At 32.8% G+C, this 17,388-nt stretch overlaps 1 protein-coding gene and 1 long non-coding RNA gene across 11 annotated transcripts; one reads left to right on the top strand and one right to left on the bottom strand.

Annotated features, from left to right (window-relative positions):
• Positions 1-202: 202 nt before the first annotated feature.
• Positions 203-16,104, bottom strand: myo (growth/differentiation factor myoglianin). 10 transcript variants are annotated; one of them, XM_036367241.2, is made up of 5 exons: positions 15,774-15,952; positions 6,516-6,698; positions 4,038-5,754; positions 2,518-2,951; positions 203-1,946 (listed from the first exon to the last, which is right to left on the bottom strand). In XM_036367241.2, exons 3-5 carry the CDS (start codon positions 5,377-5,379, stop codon positions 1,578-1,580), a joined length of 2,145 nt encoding a protein of 714 aa, XP_036223134.2. In that variant the 5' UTR covers positions 5,380-5,754; positions 6,516-6,698; positions 15,774-15,952; the 3' UTR covers positions 203-1,577. The 10 variants fall into 10 exon arrangements, with proteins under 10 accessions (XP_036223134.2, XP_036223140.2, XP_036223142.2 ...); XM_036367247.2 differs by having other exon boundaries at positions 15,870-15,934; XM_036367249.2 differs by lacking the exons at positions 6,516-6,698; positions 15,774-15,952 and adding an exon at positions 15,990-16,104.
• Positions 16,105-16,549: 445 nt separating this feature from the next.
• On the top strand, positions 16,550-17,120 carry LOC118681689 (uncharacterized). Its single transcript, XR_004977396.2, has 3 exons — positions 16,550-16,695; positions 16,757-16,816; positions 16,880-17,120. It is a non-coding gene; the product is annotated as an uncharacterized lncRNA (long non-coding RNA).
• The last annotated feature ends 268 nt before the right edge of the window (positions 17,121-17,388 follow it).

Genomic DNA, 17,388 nt, shown 5'->3' with positions numbered 1-17,388 from the left:
CTCGTGCTAAAGACGCCATCATTATATCCTTATCGGATCGTTCCATTAACCGTTACTACACTAGGATCTGGTAGTATGATGGAAAAATTTTATTCGGCTTCATCGTCAGACCTACCGGACTCATAAACATTGGTCAAAAAATTTAATGCAACGCAGAACCTGTAGGGTAATTGTGCACAATTCTTACAAATATACGATGGCATTTATATTCTTGTCTAGCATATTACATACCTGCTGGTCCAAAATAAGCATTTATTATTATTGTACATTAATGTAACTGAATTTCAGTGTCATCGATACAATTTGTAGTTATAAATATATCTCTATTGCATATGGCAATAATATTGAAACATGCAGTAAAAATTAAGAATCCCCCGATTTCGGGGTTAAAATGGGTATGTACGGATAGAGGAGGTTCTCCAGATTAAGAAAATAAGAATAATTTAGGTGACTTATGGTTTTCGGGATATTTGCATTTAAAGTTCAAAATTCAACCATTTAAAGTGCCTATTTGTTTGATTTATAATAAATTTTACCCTTATATTTTTAACTCTTATATGCACTAATACTAACTACACTTATTCGTTTCTACACATATGTTTTGCATTTAATAGTGCAAAACTAATGTTAATTCAATATTTAACTTTGGTTCAAATCCATTTATTTAAACAATAACAAAGTGGTTGCATGCAAACAAAAAATAATTGTTTCCATATTTTTCAAACGATTATAAATAAATAAAAAAGAAGGATTTTACCGTCAATACAAAATTCATAATCGTGTGATGATTTCTCTTGGTAAATTCCGATGTTGGATCGATGGTTATTTTTTATTTGAAGCGCGGCCGAAGGCCGTCAACGGAAAAACGTTTTCTACGCAAACGAACTGAGGACACCCCGGTGTTATACCGACCAGGGCTATTTTTTTTTTTTGAACCGCGGCCGAAGGCCGCCAACGCAAAAATGAGTTTTACGCAAGAACTAAAGACACCCCGGTGTTGGACCGACCAGGGCTATTTTTTTTTTTTGAATCGCGGCCGAAGGCCGCCAATGCACAAAGAAATTCTACGCGAAAAACTAATAATTTGTTATTTATTTCCTGCCATTGGAGTATTATCGGTTTTCTTTACTCCTTTGGGTTTCTTTATAAAATATGTAGATAAGATAGCACTGATTATTTGTTAGAATGCAACCCTTTGGTTATTATGTGAATAAAAGTAATGAAACAAAAGTCAAATAATGAATGAAAGTTTTTTTGCACTATTTAATATAAAATAAATGTGTGGAAACTAATTAGTAAAGTGTTAGTGGATATAAAAGTTAAAAATATCAGTGAAAAATCATTATAAATCGAAGAAATACGCACTTTCAATGGTTAAGTTTTTGAACTTTTGATACAAATATCTCAAAAACCATAACTCAGCGGCAACCATATATATTTTTTTTTTTCTGAATCTGAAGAACCTCCTCTATCCGTACATACCCATTTCAACCCCGAATTCGCGGAATGCTATTCTAAAACTTACCCATAATTAATATTCATAAATGCATACGCAAAATGCACATATTTATAATTATTTACGAACAACTGCATTTCTCCACCGACATATTAGGTATCGTGCTTAAAACTAAATTATGGTCTTGGTCAAAATAAAGTAAACTTAATGAATTCATTTTAGTTGGTGAGCAGCAGGGAGTCGCAGAAGTTGTTAATGATGCAATATGGGTATGAGTATATTGTTCCAAATAACCAACTTTACATTCTCCATTACAAAAGTATGCATCGAATGAGGTTGGCGCAACGACAAAGTTCCAGCCGAAATTAGTAAAATTTACTTTAAGTGGGTATCGGCAGCAACGCACTTCGTGGTCACTCTCTTGGCAATCTAATGATGTGCTTCGTTTTCGGCGACGAGGCTGTCTGATAAATGCTTCGATGTGTAGAGGCTATAAATAAAACAATATATATTTGAAATTGTTACTAGAGGAAATACCTTAAAAGTATTTATTACATGGTTCGAAACTAAGGTTAATAATTTTTCTGGTCTTAATTATCATTGCTTAACTCATCAAATATTTTTGGAAGTTTTATTTAATAAAATAAAATGAGTGCTCGAAACTTCAGCAGTTGATACAAATTATCCACTGTAGTCAATCAAAACTTTATTCAATAATTATTGAAATTACAAATACAAATTATATATGATGATGGATATGATTCTACTAAGGACTGATGAGTGAAAATTATTTTGTCTAATGTAATTCCTACAAATACACAGGCTCAAAATTCAGCCTCGAAAAATTTTTTTTTGATAAAATTACAACTTTTTAAAATGCGAGGCAAGTAATTTAAATGACAAAACCAGTTGTGAACACATTTCATAACAGTTTAACAGCATTCGTATACTTGGTCTACCTAAAACTATTAGAATTTGACTTACTAGAAATCACAAAACACTAAATTTATACATTCGAATTAAATAAAGCATTTTATGTTACCTAGAATATTAATACTTACAAATTGATTATTTTGTGTATCTTCAGTATCGATTACTAAAAATGTCCGCATCCAAGCCTCACGCGTCTTAATTGCAAGCGTCATTGTAATATAATTTTGGTTCAGCCAGAATGGTAGTTTATGTTTCACTTCCAATTGCACCCATTGTCCTAAACCCGCTGGTATGCGATGACGGCTTTCTAATAATTTTAACGTATGTGTGAGATTTTGGTAATGCGAACCTCGCGCGACGTGATGAATCATAATAATTAGGTCACGTCGTCGCATGGTCGTCCCATTAACAACCGTTTGTTCCAATATTTCGGGATAATGTTTTAGCATCCAATCCCGACCACGTATGTAAAGATGAATTATCGTACGAACTATTGTTAAATGGCTGTGATCAAATTTAAAATTCATTACATCCCATCTACGATTGTGACGCACGCGAGAAGCTTTAAATATATAATGTTTCAAGTCGAAATATTCAGAAGACACGTTATCTACACATGCGAAATTATTTAAAACAAGAAAAAATTTTAACTTCGGCTGCACCGAAGCTATAATACCCTTTACAGGGGCATTTCTTATAGCAACTATATGTATAACTAAAACTAAAAACGTAACCGGCCAACGGTTTGCTTGCTCTTTCTAGCCACGTTCTCCCATACGTTGTTTGATATAAAGAACCCTAAACTCGTATTAAGACTTAATAGGGAAAAAATATATTTTGTCTTTATTTTGATCGATCAGTTTGAATGACAGCTATATGCTATAGTGGTCCCATCTGAAAAATTTGTTCGAAAATTGTAGCGCGGCCTTGCACAATAATCCATGCCAAATTTCATGCAGATTTTGATCGGACAATTTTTATGGCAGATATACTTATGCTATAATGGTTAATATCGACAGTTCCGACAAATGTGCAGCTTCTTTTCGAAAACAGACGGACTACTCTGGCTTAATCGACTCAGCTCGTCACGCTGAAAATCTTATACTCTTTATTTTGATATTAAATTGCATATTTATAGCATTCTTCCAACAGCTACAGTTTAGAGCTCGATAGATCTGGGGTTGAATACATTGTGAAACATTATTGATGACAGGCTTAACAACGCCATTACGAAATGGAAGATAATTTAAATATGCTAAATAAATCAGAAATAAAATATATGTCCAAAGAATAACATGCCTCTTAAGAAAATGTATAGTGGTATTATAAAGGAAGCAGGTATGGTTATTGGTTATTCTGTTATTGTTCTCAGTGATTTGCCAACTCTATTCCGTTCCCTAAAATCTCTCCAAATAAAAACATACACAATTTTCAGCTGTCAGTTAAATGTGATATGGAGCAAAAACATAATATTTTTAATACTGCTTTGTAGCAGATTATTGTTAAAATACCCATTTGGAACAGCAAAATAGTTTGGCTTCTAAGAGATGTGTGTGCCAATTTTGCAAATGAAGAGATATGTCAAAACTATTCGTATCATTGTTATTTAAAGATATTGTCATACTTTACTTATCTACAAGCCACTTACCGGATGGAAAAACATATATGCTGTTAACATGCGAGAGCGATTCATCATCTACGTCCCTTATGGGGTCATATGTACCAAAATTCTCATGGGATATGCCATATGTATCAATTTCAATGGGAGGAAACAATTTTTCTTGCTGGTTATTCATTGGTTGTTTTCGATTATTTATACTAAGCATGTGTTGATCATCGTATTGCAGTTGAAGGCCATCATTCTGTACATATTCATCGTTTTGCACATGCTCAGTTGGTTCGTGTAGTTTTTCGTAATTGTCGTGAGAGTGAATGAGGGAAGGATCTAGCGAAGGTTTACTGGGTATTTTGTGGATTGTCTGGTATTTCCCTTGTGTATTTTGATTATCAAAGAGACGTCGCTGTCCATACTGGTAATGAGTTCTGTGCATCCTAGCAATCTTTGTGTATTGTGGTAAGCTTGGGACAAATTTTTTCTGCTGCCTTAGTCCGTTTAAATCTGCATTTCGCACCTCAGAGTTCATGCTGTAGCCCACGAAGTTGTCTGTCACTGGACCATGAAAGTTTTTATAGAATTTGTCAATAATGTTATGAGGCACAACTATGGGCTTGGTTATATTTGGCAAGCGTTGTAATTGTAAGCGAATGAGAATAAGATTTTTTATTGATTCTAAGCTTTTGAGCTTCACTTTTTCTCGCATTTGACATGACTCGCAAACATCTACAATGCTATGTTTATTTGTTGTTGGTACAGCTTCTAGATCCATGCTTTGTGTTGATTTAATATCAGAGTCTTGCGCAGTATGGCTGTGGCGTTCAAATAATCTTTCACGACTTAAAATTTTTACACCTCCTTCTTGCAGAATATGATTGGCGTATCGTAATATTTTATGTTTTTGTATTGTAGATTGTGAAATAGCATTAGCCATTAGAGAAACTGTCTGAATTGCCGGTTTTGTTTTAACACGAAATGTCATATTTTTTGGACTTAGTAACATAACTGGTTCTTCTAATATCAGCGCTAGACTCTGAATAATTGTTTTGCTAAGCATTTCATCCGCGTAGCTATACAAAAAGTCATTTTTAGAAAAATGTAGCCACTTCAAATTTGTCAACGATTTTGAATTCATTCTGTCATCATAGTCACGTGGTATCATCATATAATCCAAGCGACCATCATTAACAAACTGGTAATTCTCCATATCACTCGCTAACTCAGAGCTAACCAAACTCTCTGTTAACATCAAATAAGTAAAAAGCGCTATCCATAGACGTGACATTTCCTTCTGCCATATTTGATACAGCAGACATTGGTAACCATCACAAATCATACTCTGTAGAATACAATGTAGAAACATACATATGGACATATCGCATACCCACTTCAAAGGTAACACAATTCAAATTTTTATTTGTCAGATTTCACACATTGTACATGGCTAGGTCAACTATTGCCAAAAACGAGTTAAGACCAGTCACGTGTATATAACATTGAATTCGCCTTTTTCACGGACAAGCTCGACTTACTCATTTGTGTATCCGAGTATTTTTTATATAAAACGTTCGATACGCTACATTCCTTCTAAAGTTCGTTAATAATACACAATACTAGCAATGGCTGACCGACATATGTCAGATGTTTATGTAATATTAAACGGACAAATATACTAGCGGTGATACTGTAAAACAAAAGCTATAGCCTTGTGGTTGGTGATCCGTTGATTTCATTTTGTAGGAGCATTAAACTAAAAACGGAAATGAAATGTTAGTCAATGTGTCTTAATTATATTTTACTGTTGCAAAATGTACAAAGGTTATAGATCAAATTGTGACAATCGAACCGAAATATATCCTACAAAAAGTTAGAAATAGAAATCGGGCTTGTGGAAATTAAACAATCGTTTATTTTTCATATGTAATGACTAGAAATCAACTGCCATTTATATTGTAAAGTGTAAAACACGATTAAAAATACATTTGTTATTGGCGCTCGGTAAAATATTTTGCGGCTCCTTACATTGGATCTCAAACCAACCGGTTACGTAACTTGCCTCAATATGGTGATAACAGTGTACATGGATTAAATTATTTGAATGCTTTCTTGATAAGCTCTTTAATTTCCTTGGCGAGTTGCCGCTGACGTAAAGTAATGTGAGTATTTTATTAGTTAGGCGCCATTTCAAAACGACATGTGAAGTTGGATTGGTCGGTTTGTATGAAACCTATATGCTATAGTTGTCCGATATTGTCGGTTTCGACAAACCTCGTCAATTTCAAAGCTTTACACTTAAACTGAATGGCCAAAATTCAAACCCTCTTTACATTTTTTTTTTTTTTTATAATGCAAAACCTTTGCCACCTTTGGCAAAAAAAAACTGGCTCCGCTTCTTTTTGTTCCCAAACATGAAAAAGTCACTCGCCGAGCATACATTTGAGTCGAATAAGGAGGGATTGGCGCCAAGTATCTTAGAATAATACTCTGCAATTTATAATTCAGTTATTATACCTTCATTATATTTGGAATTTTTAAATATCAATCCATCCAGCTAAGAAATAAAGTACAGTTATCATTTTATTTCTATTAAAAATTCTCTTTGATATTTATTTAAGAGATTCAATGCGAGCGAAGCCGAGGATAAAGCTAGTCAATGATAAATTGTAGACACTTGCAATTTACACTTAGTCCTGTCTGAAAAAAAATTTAGATACATTAATCGCAAATCAAATATATTTGGAATTTAAATTTTATTTAAATATTTATCAAAAGTATTTAATTGCCTCGACTTTGTAATAATGGTTAAAATATAATATTTGGCTTGAATGAAATATAATACTTTTAAAACAAGTTCACGACGCTTCAATAACAAAAACAATATACAGTATTCCCCGCTTAATTGACCCGCTGTTAGTTGATTTTCCCGCTTATTTCAATCACCGGATCGGTCAAAAATATAATATATTGCATACAAAATACGTGTAAGCTTTCCCGCTTAATTTAACCTGGTTAGAATTCCACTTGTTCTACCAGAAGATTCGTATCATCCTTCTTTGGAAATAACTGCCGAAATTATGGGCAATGTACTGGATAATAATCATCAAATTTCTAGCTTCTGTACACGGTTCAACTTTGCAAAAGCTAACTTTAACAAGTAAGGAAGTTCTAAGTTCGGGTGTAACCGAACATTTTATACTCTCGCAACTTGCAAGGGAAATTACGTCAGATGTTGGCAAAATTGTATATTCAAGGAAGTATTGATCCGATTCAACCCATTTTTGACACCAAAACATAATATTATCGAGAGTTTCCTTTATTTATTTTATTATAAAAATTTCAATTATATATCTTACACATTGACCAATATTTTAAATAAAAACTCAACTATAGGCATGGACCCCACATATTCAGTACATATGGGCTTGAACAGTTTTGGTTCGATTTAGACAATTTTTGGTCATAAGGTGGCATACTTTAAACGCATTATTCACGCAAGTTCAGTTTTACTCCGATACAATCATTGTAGTTTGATTTGCATAGTGGAAAGTAAAAGAATCAGGTGGAATTTCAAATGGTGTTATATGGGAAATAGGCGTGGTTTTAATCCAATTTTGCCCATTTTCGCGATATAAATATGTTAAGAATGTTATGTACCGAACTTGGTTGAAATCGGTTAATCAGACCCCAAGATATGGGTTTTCACCTAAAAGTGAGCGGTGCCATGCCCACTATCTAATTTTGAACATGGTTCCTGCAAAATTGTCTTATACCATCCCAATGATAAAACTTAATGTCTCTGGCTTGTTTAGTGCTTGATTTATCGCACTTTTAGTAGTTTTTACAGTACCGTTATATGGGGAGTGGGCGGGGTTGTCACCCGATTTCACCCATCTTTAAACTGTCGATAGAGGCGCTTAAAATATTTGTTCTCGGTGAATTTTGTTATTACAGCTTTAGCGGTTTAGGAGATATGCACATTAAACCTATAAGGGGGCGGAACCACGCCCACTTTTGAACAAAAATTTTAACTACAGATTCGTCTCCCTAATGTGATCCTGTATACAAAATAACAGTCTTTTATCTTATTGTGGAGCTTAGTTATGGCAATTTATTTGTTTTTGATTAATGGCTTTTGTGGGCGTGGCAGTGGTCCGATTACGCCCATCTGCAATACCATCCGTCTCACGGTACCAAGAAACATGTCTACCAAGTTTCATAAAGATATCTCAATTTTTACTCAAGTTAGAGCTTGCACGGACGGACGGACGGACAGACAGTCACCCGGATTTCAACTCGTCTCTTCATCCTGATCATTTATATATATATAACCCTATATCTAACTCGATTAGTTTTAGGTGAAACAAACAACCGTTAGGCGAACAAAACTATTATACCCTGCAGCAACAGGTTGCGAGAGTATAAAAAAAGAGGTACAATTCAGAAACAACAATAATAATAATCAAAACAATATAACAATCGAAAAATATTTGATTATGTAATAAAAACATTCTTAAAGTTATAAATTTTAAAACATAATACGGCAACACATTGTGGCAGATTTGAGTCATTTCGACGCTTAAGTAGTAGAATATAAGTAAGTGTGATTTTAGTAGTAGAATTTTTAAGGCAACTCGTACCAAGTGGGACGTTTTTGCGTGTGTATTAGTGAAATTCTTTGGATTGGTTACTTGTAGATTTATACAATGAGCAAGAGATAAAAGATGATCCTCCAAAGCCTCCGTTCTCGAAGTTTTAAAATACATACAAGATCTTCAAAAAAATTTTATTCAGGAAACAAGTTTTTGTGTGAATTCGGGAATGTGGAATCCTTTGTTATATCTCATAGATTGAACAATATACAAAAAAATACAGGCTTTTTCAATTATTTAACATTTTAAAAATGTAACCAACGACCTCTAAATGTGTGAATGCAAGTGCTGCATATATACAATAATATGAATTGTTCTTATTCCTTAAGTTTATTTTATTTTTTATAACAATGATATTTAAATATATAAGTGCATTGTCTTGATTTTGTTCCTTATACTTTTTCCGTTTAAAGTTAAAAATATTATTTAAATACCATTACTAAAAACTAAACAAATTACAACTAATTGGTTAGGTTGTCCAAGTAAGCGGGATTTCTGTATTTCAATGAAATGTTCAATTAAACGAGTATCGGTTAATTTATTCTCCGGTTAATTGAACCAAAAATTGTAAAGTTTTTTAAGTACAATTTTCCGGGGGATGCTGTAAAAGTTAGTTAGAGCTTTTGACATCCTACTGGTTCCCAAATTGAGTGCTTTTTCCCCATATTACGTGAGGGGAGCTTGAAAGCTTGTTTTTTGAAGTGAGATAGGATGCACAAAGTTTTATTTCGATGTCTTCATTGGTGCTTGATTTTTTCTTAAAATTGTATTATATTAGTAGTAGGCGTGGTTATTGTCTAATTTAGCACTGTAACATATATATCAAAGTAATTCTATGCACAAAAATTTATTGAAATTGATCGGATAGCTCCTGAGATTACACCAATTTCTGTGTAGACTTTCCGTTTCGTCTTGTACAGTAACAATTTATTGAGTAATCGCACTTTTAGTACTTTTCAACATAACCGTTACATGGAGAGTATTTGGGGTTATCATACGATTTCTCCTATTTTTGCACTGTCGAAGGAAGTGCTACAAAGATTTATCCTGAGCAAATTTAGTTCATTTAGCTTTAGTGCTATGAATTTTGTACATCAAACCTAAATGGTCAAAAATGGTCGAGTCAGACGATAATTTTTCAAGTGCCCACAAACTGATTGTTTTTCGAAAATATCGGTAAGACTCTGGCATTTGTTATTAAAATTCAGAGATATATACAATACTACTCTTAGCCATCATATACCTAATATACGAATTTCAATTTGTAAGAAGTCTTAGCAAAATTAAATGAACGTATAGTCCTGCGTGTACTAATATTCCCCAGCCTGTGATCCCTTCATAAAATTTTCGTTTACACCTGAACTTAGCCCTTCTTGATTTGTTTATTAAAATAATTCCGCAAACTTCTTGATGATGATTTCAGATTATCATATTAGCCGTAATGAGCATTGCTAAGGCAGACAGCGGTCGCTTTGTAACCATCTGGAATCATATTTACCAACAAATTAAAATTTGAACTGTATAGGAAAACATACATTCATACTTTTTTACTCAGCTTCTTCAAAGTTTATTTGTACTTAGTAATAACTCACCTTCATCAGTTTAAAACAATTGCTTCTGATTTTTTTGTTATTAACTTTCAGCTTTTTTATAGTTTTATGGTTTTCTCATTTTTGTATAAACAATCACTGATAAAGAAATCATGCTACAAGAATGTACCGTTATATGGTTTTTGCTTGTTTTGTTCGGTTAAAAGGTGCTAAGGAATGATCCATATTTAAAACTATTAAAACTAAAGAAAACAAGTAAGGAAGGGCTAAGTTCAGATGTAAGCGAACATTTTATACTCTCGCAAAGTCAAATGTTGTACTCGTTTCAGATTTCTTTATGGATTGGCTGATATTTTCGGTAGAAGGTCAACTATAGGCACTGGGGTCCACATATTTAGTACCTAGGGGCTTGAACAGTTTTGGTTCGATTTAGACAATTTTTGGTCACAAGGTGGCATACTTTAAACGTATTATTCACGCAAAGTTTTACCCCGATATAATCATTGTTGCTTGATATGCATAGTGGAAAGTGAAAGAATCAGATGGAATTGAAAATGGTGTTATATGGGAAATAGAAATCGCCCATTTTCGCACTATAACATAGAAATATGAAAATAACGTTATGTACCGAATTATGTTGAAATTGGTTAAGCAGATCTCAAGATATGGGTTTTCACCTAAAAGTGGGCTGTGCCACGCCCACTGTCTAATTTTGAACGCGGTTCCTATAAAGTTATCTCATACCATCCCAGAGATAAAATTTAATGTCTCTGGCGTGTTTCGTGCTTGATTTATCGCGCTTTTAGTAGTTTTTAACAGTACCGTTATATGGGGAGTGGGCGGAGTTGCCACCCGATTTCAACTATTTTCACTCCGTGCTAAAAACATTTGCTTCCAGTAAATTTTGTTATTATAGCATTAGCGGTTTAGGAGATATGCACATTAAACCTATTAGAGGCGGGACCACGCCCACTTTTAAAAAAAAAATTTTAACTGCAGATGCCCCTCCCTAATGTGATCCTGTGTACCAAATAACAGTCTTGTATCTTTTTTGCAATTTATTTGTTTTTGATTAATGGCGTTTTGTGGGCGTGGCAGTGGTCCGATTACGCCCATCTGCAATACCAACCGTCTCACGGTACCAAGAAACATGTCTACCAAGTTTCATAAACATATCTCAATTTTTACTCAAGTTACAGCTTGCCCGGACGGACAGACAGTCACCCGGACTTCAACTCGTCTCTACATCCTGATCATTTATATATACATAACCCTATATCTAACTCAATTAGTTTTAGGTGATACAAACAACCGTTAGGTGAACGAAACTATTATACTCTGTAGCAACTGGTTGCGAGAGTATAAAAGGACTTAAGGTTCCCCGAAAAGAAACACGATTAAATTTTTTACCGGAGCACATGGCCTTAAAGTCTGTTTGGCGCTTTGTAGTCTGTTTAGATTAAAAACTAATAATTGTTTTGGAAAGGCCGATGGATACAATTAATATTTCCATGATCTTCGGAAGGAGGAACATCGGTTGGATCGACTACATAGTCATACGAGCGATGTCTAATATGGTACGTGCGAACTGCAATTTTTTATTACTAACTTGTTTGCATTCACAAAACATTGCATTATAAAAACGTACTGGGAACAGCTTTTTTCCATTAAAAAAATTTGTTTGGAACTTTGTACGATCCGGGAGTTTAAGTCTAATATTGAAGGACAAAACATTAATTTAATGCAGTGGGGCCTTACTCACCTGACATCAATATAATAGAAAAGGTGTAGCGATAGTTAGCTCGCAAAATTTTCGAGTCTGGCTGGCAGTATTCTTCTAAAGAGGAACTAATTGAAAGTATTAAAAATGCTTGAACGTTAATTTCCTTAAACTAAATCGGAAAATTTTACGAATCGCTACCCAATCGGATCTTTCAGATCATTTTCAACAAGGCGGGATTCACTCGTTTTTAAAATAAAATACAAATATTTAAATTAGTTAATACATAAGTTTAAAAATATGTTCTTGGATAAAAATATTAAAGAATATTAAAAAAAGAAAAAATTAGGAAATGTGCTAACCTGATGACCTAATTCAAATGATTAAATTTTTTGTTGTTTGAAAAAAAAAGTTTTAAAAAATATGGAAAAAGGTGAAATACTATATGAAAGAAAAATTCGTTAAAAATCATTTATAATTCTAGAATTGTAGCTTCTTTAGTTTTGATAGAAATTAACCAAAACTATTTAAACCTTTAAACCTAAGTATTGAAGTAGTAGTAGTATTGAATTTGCTCTTGTTTTTATGATAATTACTTATCTTATATTTTAAACAGTTATCGGCTTGTTAGTAATAAAATTTAATTTTCCAGTTATGATTAGGGTTCTTTGCACCTTTTTCGTGTATACAAGCATAGTGTGATTCCTCTCAGGCTGCTTACCGAAAATATGCAAAATTAATGCGGATGGTTTTATAGAATCAAACTCACAGTCTAGAAAATGTCCTGTTTTATTCAATGAAAATTTTCCTTTGGATTTCAAAAGCCATTGACATACCTTAAGACATCATCCTAGTTGACATCATCATCAATTTCCCATAAATCGGTACAGTCTACAAGTGGAATCGAATGGGAGCGTTGGACGTGGATCGTACGATATCGATCGATCAATTACATTTGTAGAAAATTTCCGAAGCTTAGTATGGAAAAGTTAAAGGGTAGAATATTTGATGATCCTAAAATACTGCAATTATTGAAAAATACGGATTTGATCACAGTTTTAACTGTTCTAGAAAGTGAATCTTGGAAAAGTTTTATGTTGATAGTCGAAAATTTCGAAAGTAACCATAAAGCAACAAATCATGAAAATTTTTTTTTAAATATAATAACAAACTTTCAGACTCTAAGAGCAACTATGTATACCACGATTGACTATCTCCACAATCATCTGGAAATATTTTACGATAATCCACGAAATTATTATGAGGAGCAGAGAGACCGGTTTCACCAGAATCTTAAAAAGAGATTGTCAACAGGAAAATTATAAAAGAAATGCTTAAAAAAAAGAGTTTTATGGAAATATAACATATGTGTTTGACGTATTTCAAAACAAAACTGCCATGATAAATATATCCGTTGTAAAATGGAAATTAAGATTTAAAAATAAACAAGAGTAAATCTAGCAAAATCATTGATGGCTTCATGAATTGTGAACCCAAAACCGATCCTACAACATTTCCCAAGAGGATGACGTGATTTTGACAGCTCGTGGCAGCCATGTTTGTTTAGGGTTTTATATAAGGTTTGCCACTTAATCATGTCACGTTTCACTTTGGTACAATGCTTTAAAATTGTCCAAGACTATTTTGCAAATTCACGTTCTCCGAAAAATTCACAAATTTACGTTTATCGAAAAATCATCTTTTCAGATGAAGCCCGATTCTGGCTTAATGGCTTCGTCAACCAACCAAATTGTCGTTATTGGGGTGAGTCAAGTTCTCGTGTGGTTCAGGAAACGCAATTGCATCCCCAAAAATTTACCGTTGGTACGGATTGTGGTATAACGGTATCAACAGGCCATATTTTGAGGAAACTTTAGTATACCATCCCATTATTTAAGGGTTAAGAGGGGTATGGTTGGATAGAGGAGATTTTCCAGATAAAGAATATATTAATATTATAAAATACAGATAATAAGTGTTGCCATATCCAAACGAATGAAAGCAATCAAAATAATTAAAATACCCGATTATCCTATACAAAATCAACTTATATGCACAATATTTACTAATTCAACGACAAAACGGACAAAAAAAGAAACGGTACCTTTTCTAGTTGTACCAATATCCGTTATAATCTGTTATAGGAAATTAAGTTTGAAGAGAGTGATACACCGTCTTTAACATTACTTTTTTTATTGGATTTTCTATTTGCATTGGCGGACTTCGGCCGCGCTTCGATCAAATAACCCTGGCTGATCCAACACCGGGGTGGTCGTTATCCCTTTCGCGTCCTACTTCTTTCTGCATTGGCCAATCCAATACCATGGTTTCTCAAAAGAAGGGAACGAACAATATTATGGTTAATGTATTTGGGGTATAATCTTCTATTATTCATTTTAATTCGTTTGCAAAATATATATATATAAATATAAAAAAGATATGGCAACACTTATTATCCGTCAACATGGAACCCAGTTGTTATTGTGCATATAACGAAAATTGTGTAAAAATAAAATGCTTATTTAAAGCAAATATTAAATTAATTAATATAAAATAAATATGTAGAAACATTGAAGTGAAAAGTTAGTGTATAATAAGTGCAAAATATAAAAGAGAAATCAACTACAAATCGAGAAATTGTAAGATAAAATTTGTGAAATTTTCAACTTAAAATGCAATTATCTGAAAACTATAAGTTTCCGGTGGCTATAATTGTATATATTCTTTATATTCTCTATCCAACCATACCCCTCTTAACCCTAAAATCGTAGGATGGTATACTAAAGCCGACCCCTTATTTTTTGCAAAATGACGCAGGAATGCTGTTACCAACAATAGCGAGCGTTATAACACGATGTTGAACGACTTTTCTTTCCGGAATTCGATAAAATCGACGCCCGTCTAGATTATTTTCATGGGTTATGTTAAATCAAAGATTTACGCCAATCAATCAGCAACGCTCGAGGAGCTCGAAGACAACATTCAGCGGAGTCATCGAAAATTTGCGTAAACAGGCGAACATATGCAAACGGAGCCGTGGTGGCCATTTGGCCGACATTTTGTTGAAATCATACATGACATAAAATTATCTGTATAACAAAAGAAAAACAGAGCCCATTTTGAACAAATTTGAGTGTTATATTTTATTTTAGCACCATGTCGTTCAAACAAAACCACTGTTGACCAGTTTTATAGTTATGGGAAAGACCAATCCACATCATTCTCGAATAAAAAATAATAAAACGATTCAAATTTACACTTATAACTTTTCTCTAATTTTTTTCTTCTGCAGCATTACACTCTTGTGACTTAAGTATAACAGGTTTGCTCACTAAATGGGTATTTATAACGCCAAAATGAATTGATATCGTCCACCTGTACATATATGTACACAGTTAAAACTCCTTAAATCCTTGACAGTGTTTAACCCAAGTCACAATTTGTCCTAGCAACGAAGACTATTTTTATATGAAATATTATTTTTTTAATATAAATTTCTTCAGGCATCTCTAAGTATTTCACACTTTTAAAACCTTACAAATGACCTAATAATAAAATAATTAAAATTCAGCAAAAACTTAGCCACTGTTTACCACTTCTTTTTCTGGTTCTCACATTAAATTTTCATATTAGCAACAAATTCAACTGATCGTACTAGGACAATATTATGTTGACTGTATGCAAATGTGTTTTAAGATAACAATCGGTTTTTCGAGTGCTCCAATGTGCGAAAAATGTATTCTATTAGGAATTAATTAAAGTAAACCGAATATTTACATGATATAAATAAAATTGCTATTATGATAAGCGTGCAGCTTATTATTTAGATGTGCTTTGTTATTACACATACATATAGATGTACAAAACCACCATTTATTTTGTAATACACATAAATGTAGCACGATAACTAATCGTAGATGTTTGATGTTTATACTCAAAATTTTACTTTGCATATATTTTATGTACGGCAATTAAAAGTATTCTCGAATACAATTCGAAACCTTGGCGTGCTTAAATAAGAAATAACACTTAAATCAAGCTGTATACACAAGAAGGGCATACCTACTTGAAGGCTTCGAATATCCCACGATGTGCGATATGTTGCCATGGCTATTGTTGCATAGTTACATGCGTAACGCGCGTTAATGTTAATTTTTGCAATATGCGTTGATTGCTTTAATTTATATTTGTACAAATATGTTCAATATAATTACAAGAGTTTTATGTACACATATATTTTTTAAATTTTTCCTACCAAAAACAAAATTAAATAAATTATATCTCAACAACGATTAAGATCGATTTCACCGATTAATACCTATTGTTATTTATATATACATACATAATTATAATTTTTGCCATATGCGTTGATTACTTTAATTTATATTCGTACAAATATATGTATACATTGTGTTCTATATAATTACAAGAGTTTTATGTACACATATATTTTTTAAATTTTTCCTACCAAAAATAAAATTAAATAAATTATATCTCAACAACGATTGAGATCGATTTCACCGATAATACCTTTTTTTTTATACAAGTATATACATACATATGTATATCATGAATTTTAATTTTAGTTGTGGTCGGATTGAGATTATGTTTAAAGTATGGCTTCATGTGAATAGTACGTGAATTTTTATACCAGGTCGAATATAAGTAATTTTATTTTAAATTGACTAATATTAAAAACTAAAACGAAGGACCGGAAAAGACCTGCTTTTTCAAGATAAGCACGTTTCTCACAATTCCTATACAAGGTGAAGGTAAGGTATGAAGGTGGTCTTATCCATATGTTACTAAAAATCTTTTTTCAACTTTGGTTAGACCTATATTGGAATATGGCTCTGATGTATGGAACCCGAGTTACTAAATCCATTCTAACAGGTTATAATCTGTTCAAAACCAATTTTTACTTTTCACCTTAGGACATTTCCGTTGGAATTCTAGGTTAAGTCTACCTCCACACACTAGTCGTTCAAAACTTATAAATCTACCTACAATGAACAAAATCATGTATGGAAGGGTTTGCAGTTCTTTTCTCTTGTCTGAAGTTTATACATTTAATATCCCGGCTCTCTTTTCGATGCAGTTAGACCTTTACTGTTAAAATCATATAGACCAGATTTTGAACTAAATGAACGCTTATGTCATGATTTTAATTCTCATTCCAGCACATTTGATTTATCTGACTCACTTTTTGAAATTAAAAAGACTATATTGCATTCTCTTAATAAATAAAATCGTACAATTTATTATAACGTAGTTTTAAATTTTAGCTGTTCAAATTTTTATTTCAGTAGCAGAGCAGTTTTAAATCTCGACGCTTTAAAAACTTTCTTGTCTGTGATGACTCGGACGTATGTGGATTACAGAGTAATCATTGGTCTTACTTGGTGATTTGAACACCTGGGTAACACCAGTCTGATAAAGACTGATCGTTAACGCTGGTAATAATA

The sequence above is a fragment of the Bactrocera oleae genome, chromosome X (genome assembly GCF_042242935.1).
Source record: "Bactrocera oleae isolate idBacOlea1 chromosome X, idBacOlea1, whole genome shotgun sequence".
NCBI classification, from domain to species: domain Eukaryota; kingdom Metazoa; phylum Arthropoda; class Insecta; order Diptera; family Tephritidae; genus Bactrocera; species Bactrocera oleae.
Note: the sequence above shows the minus strand (reverse complement) of the source record. Positions and strands in the feature narration are given on the sequence as shown.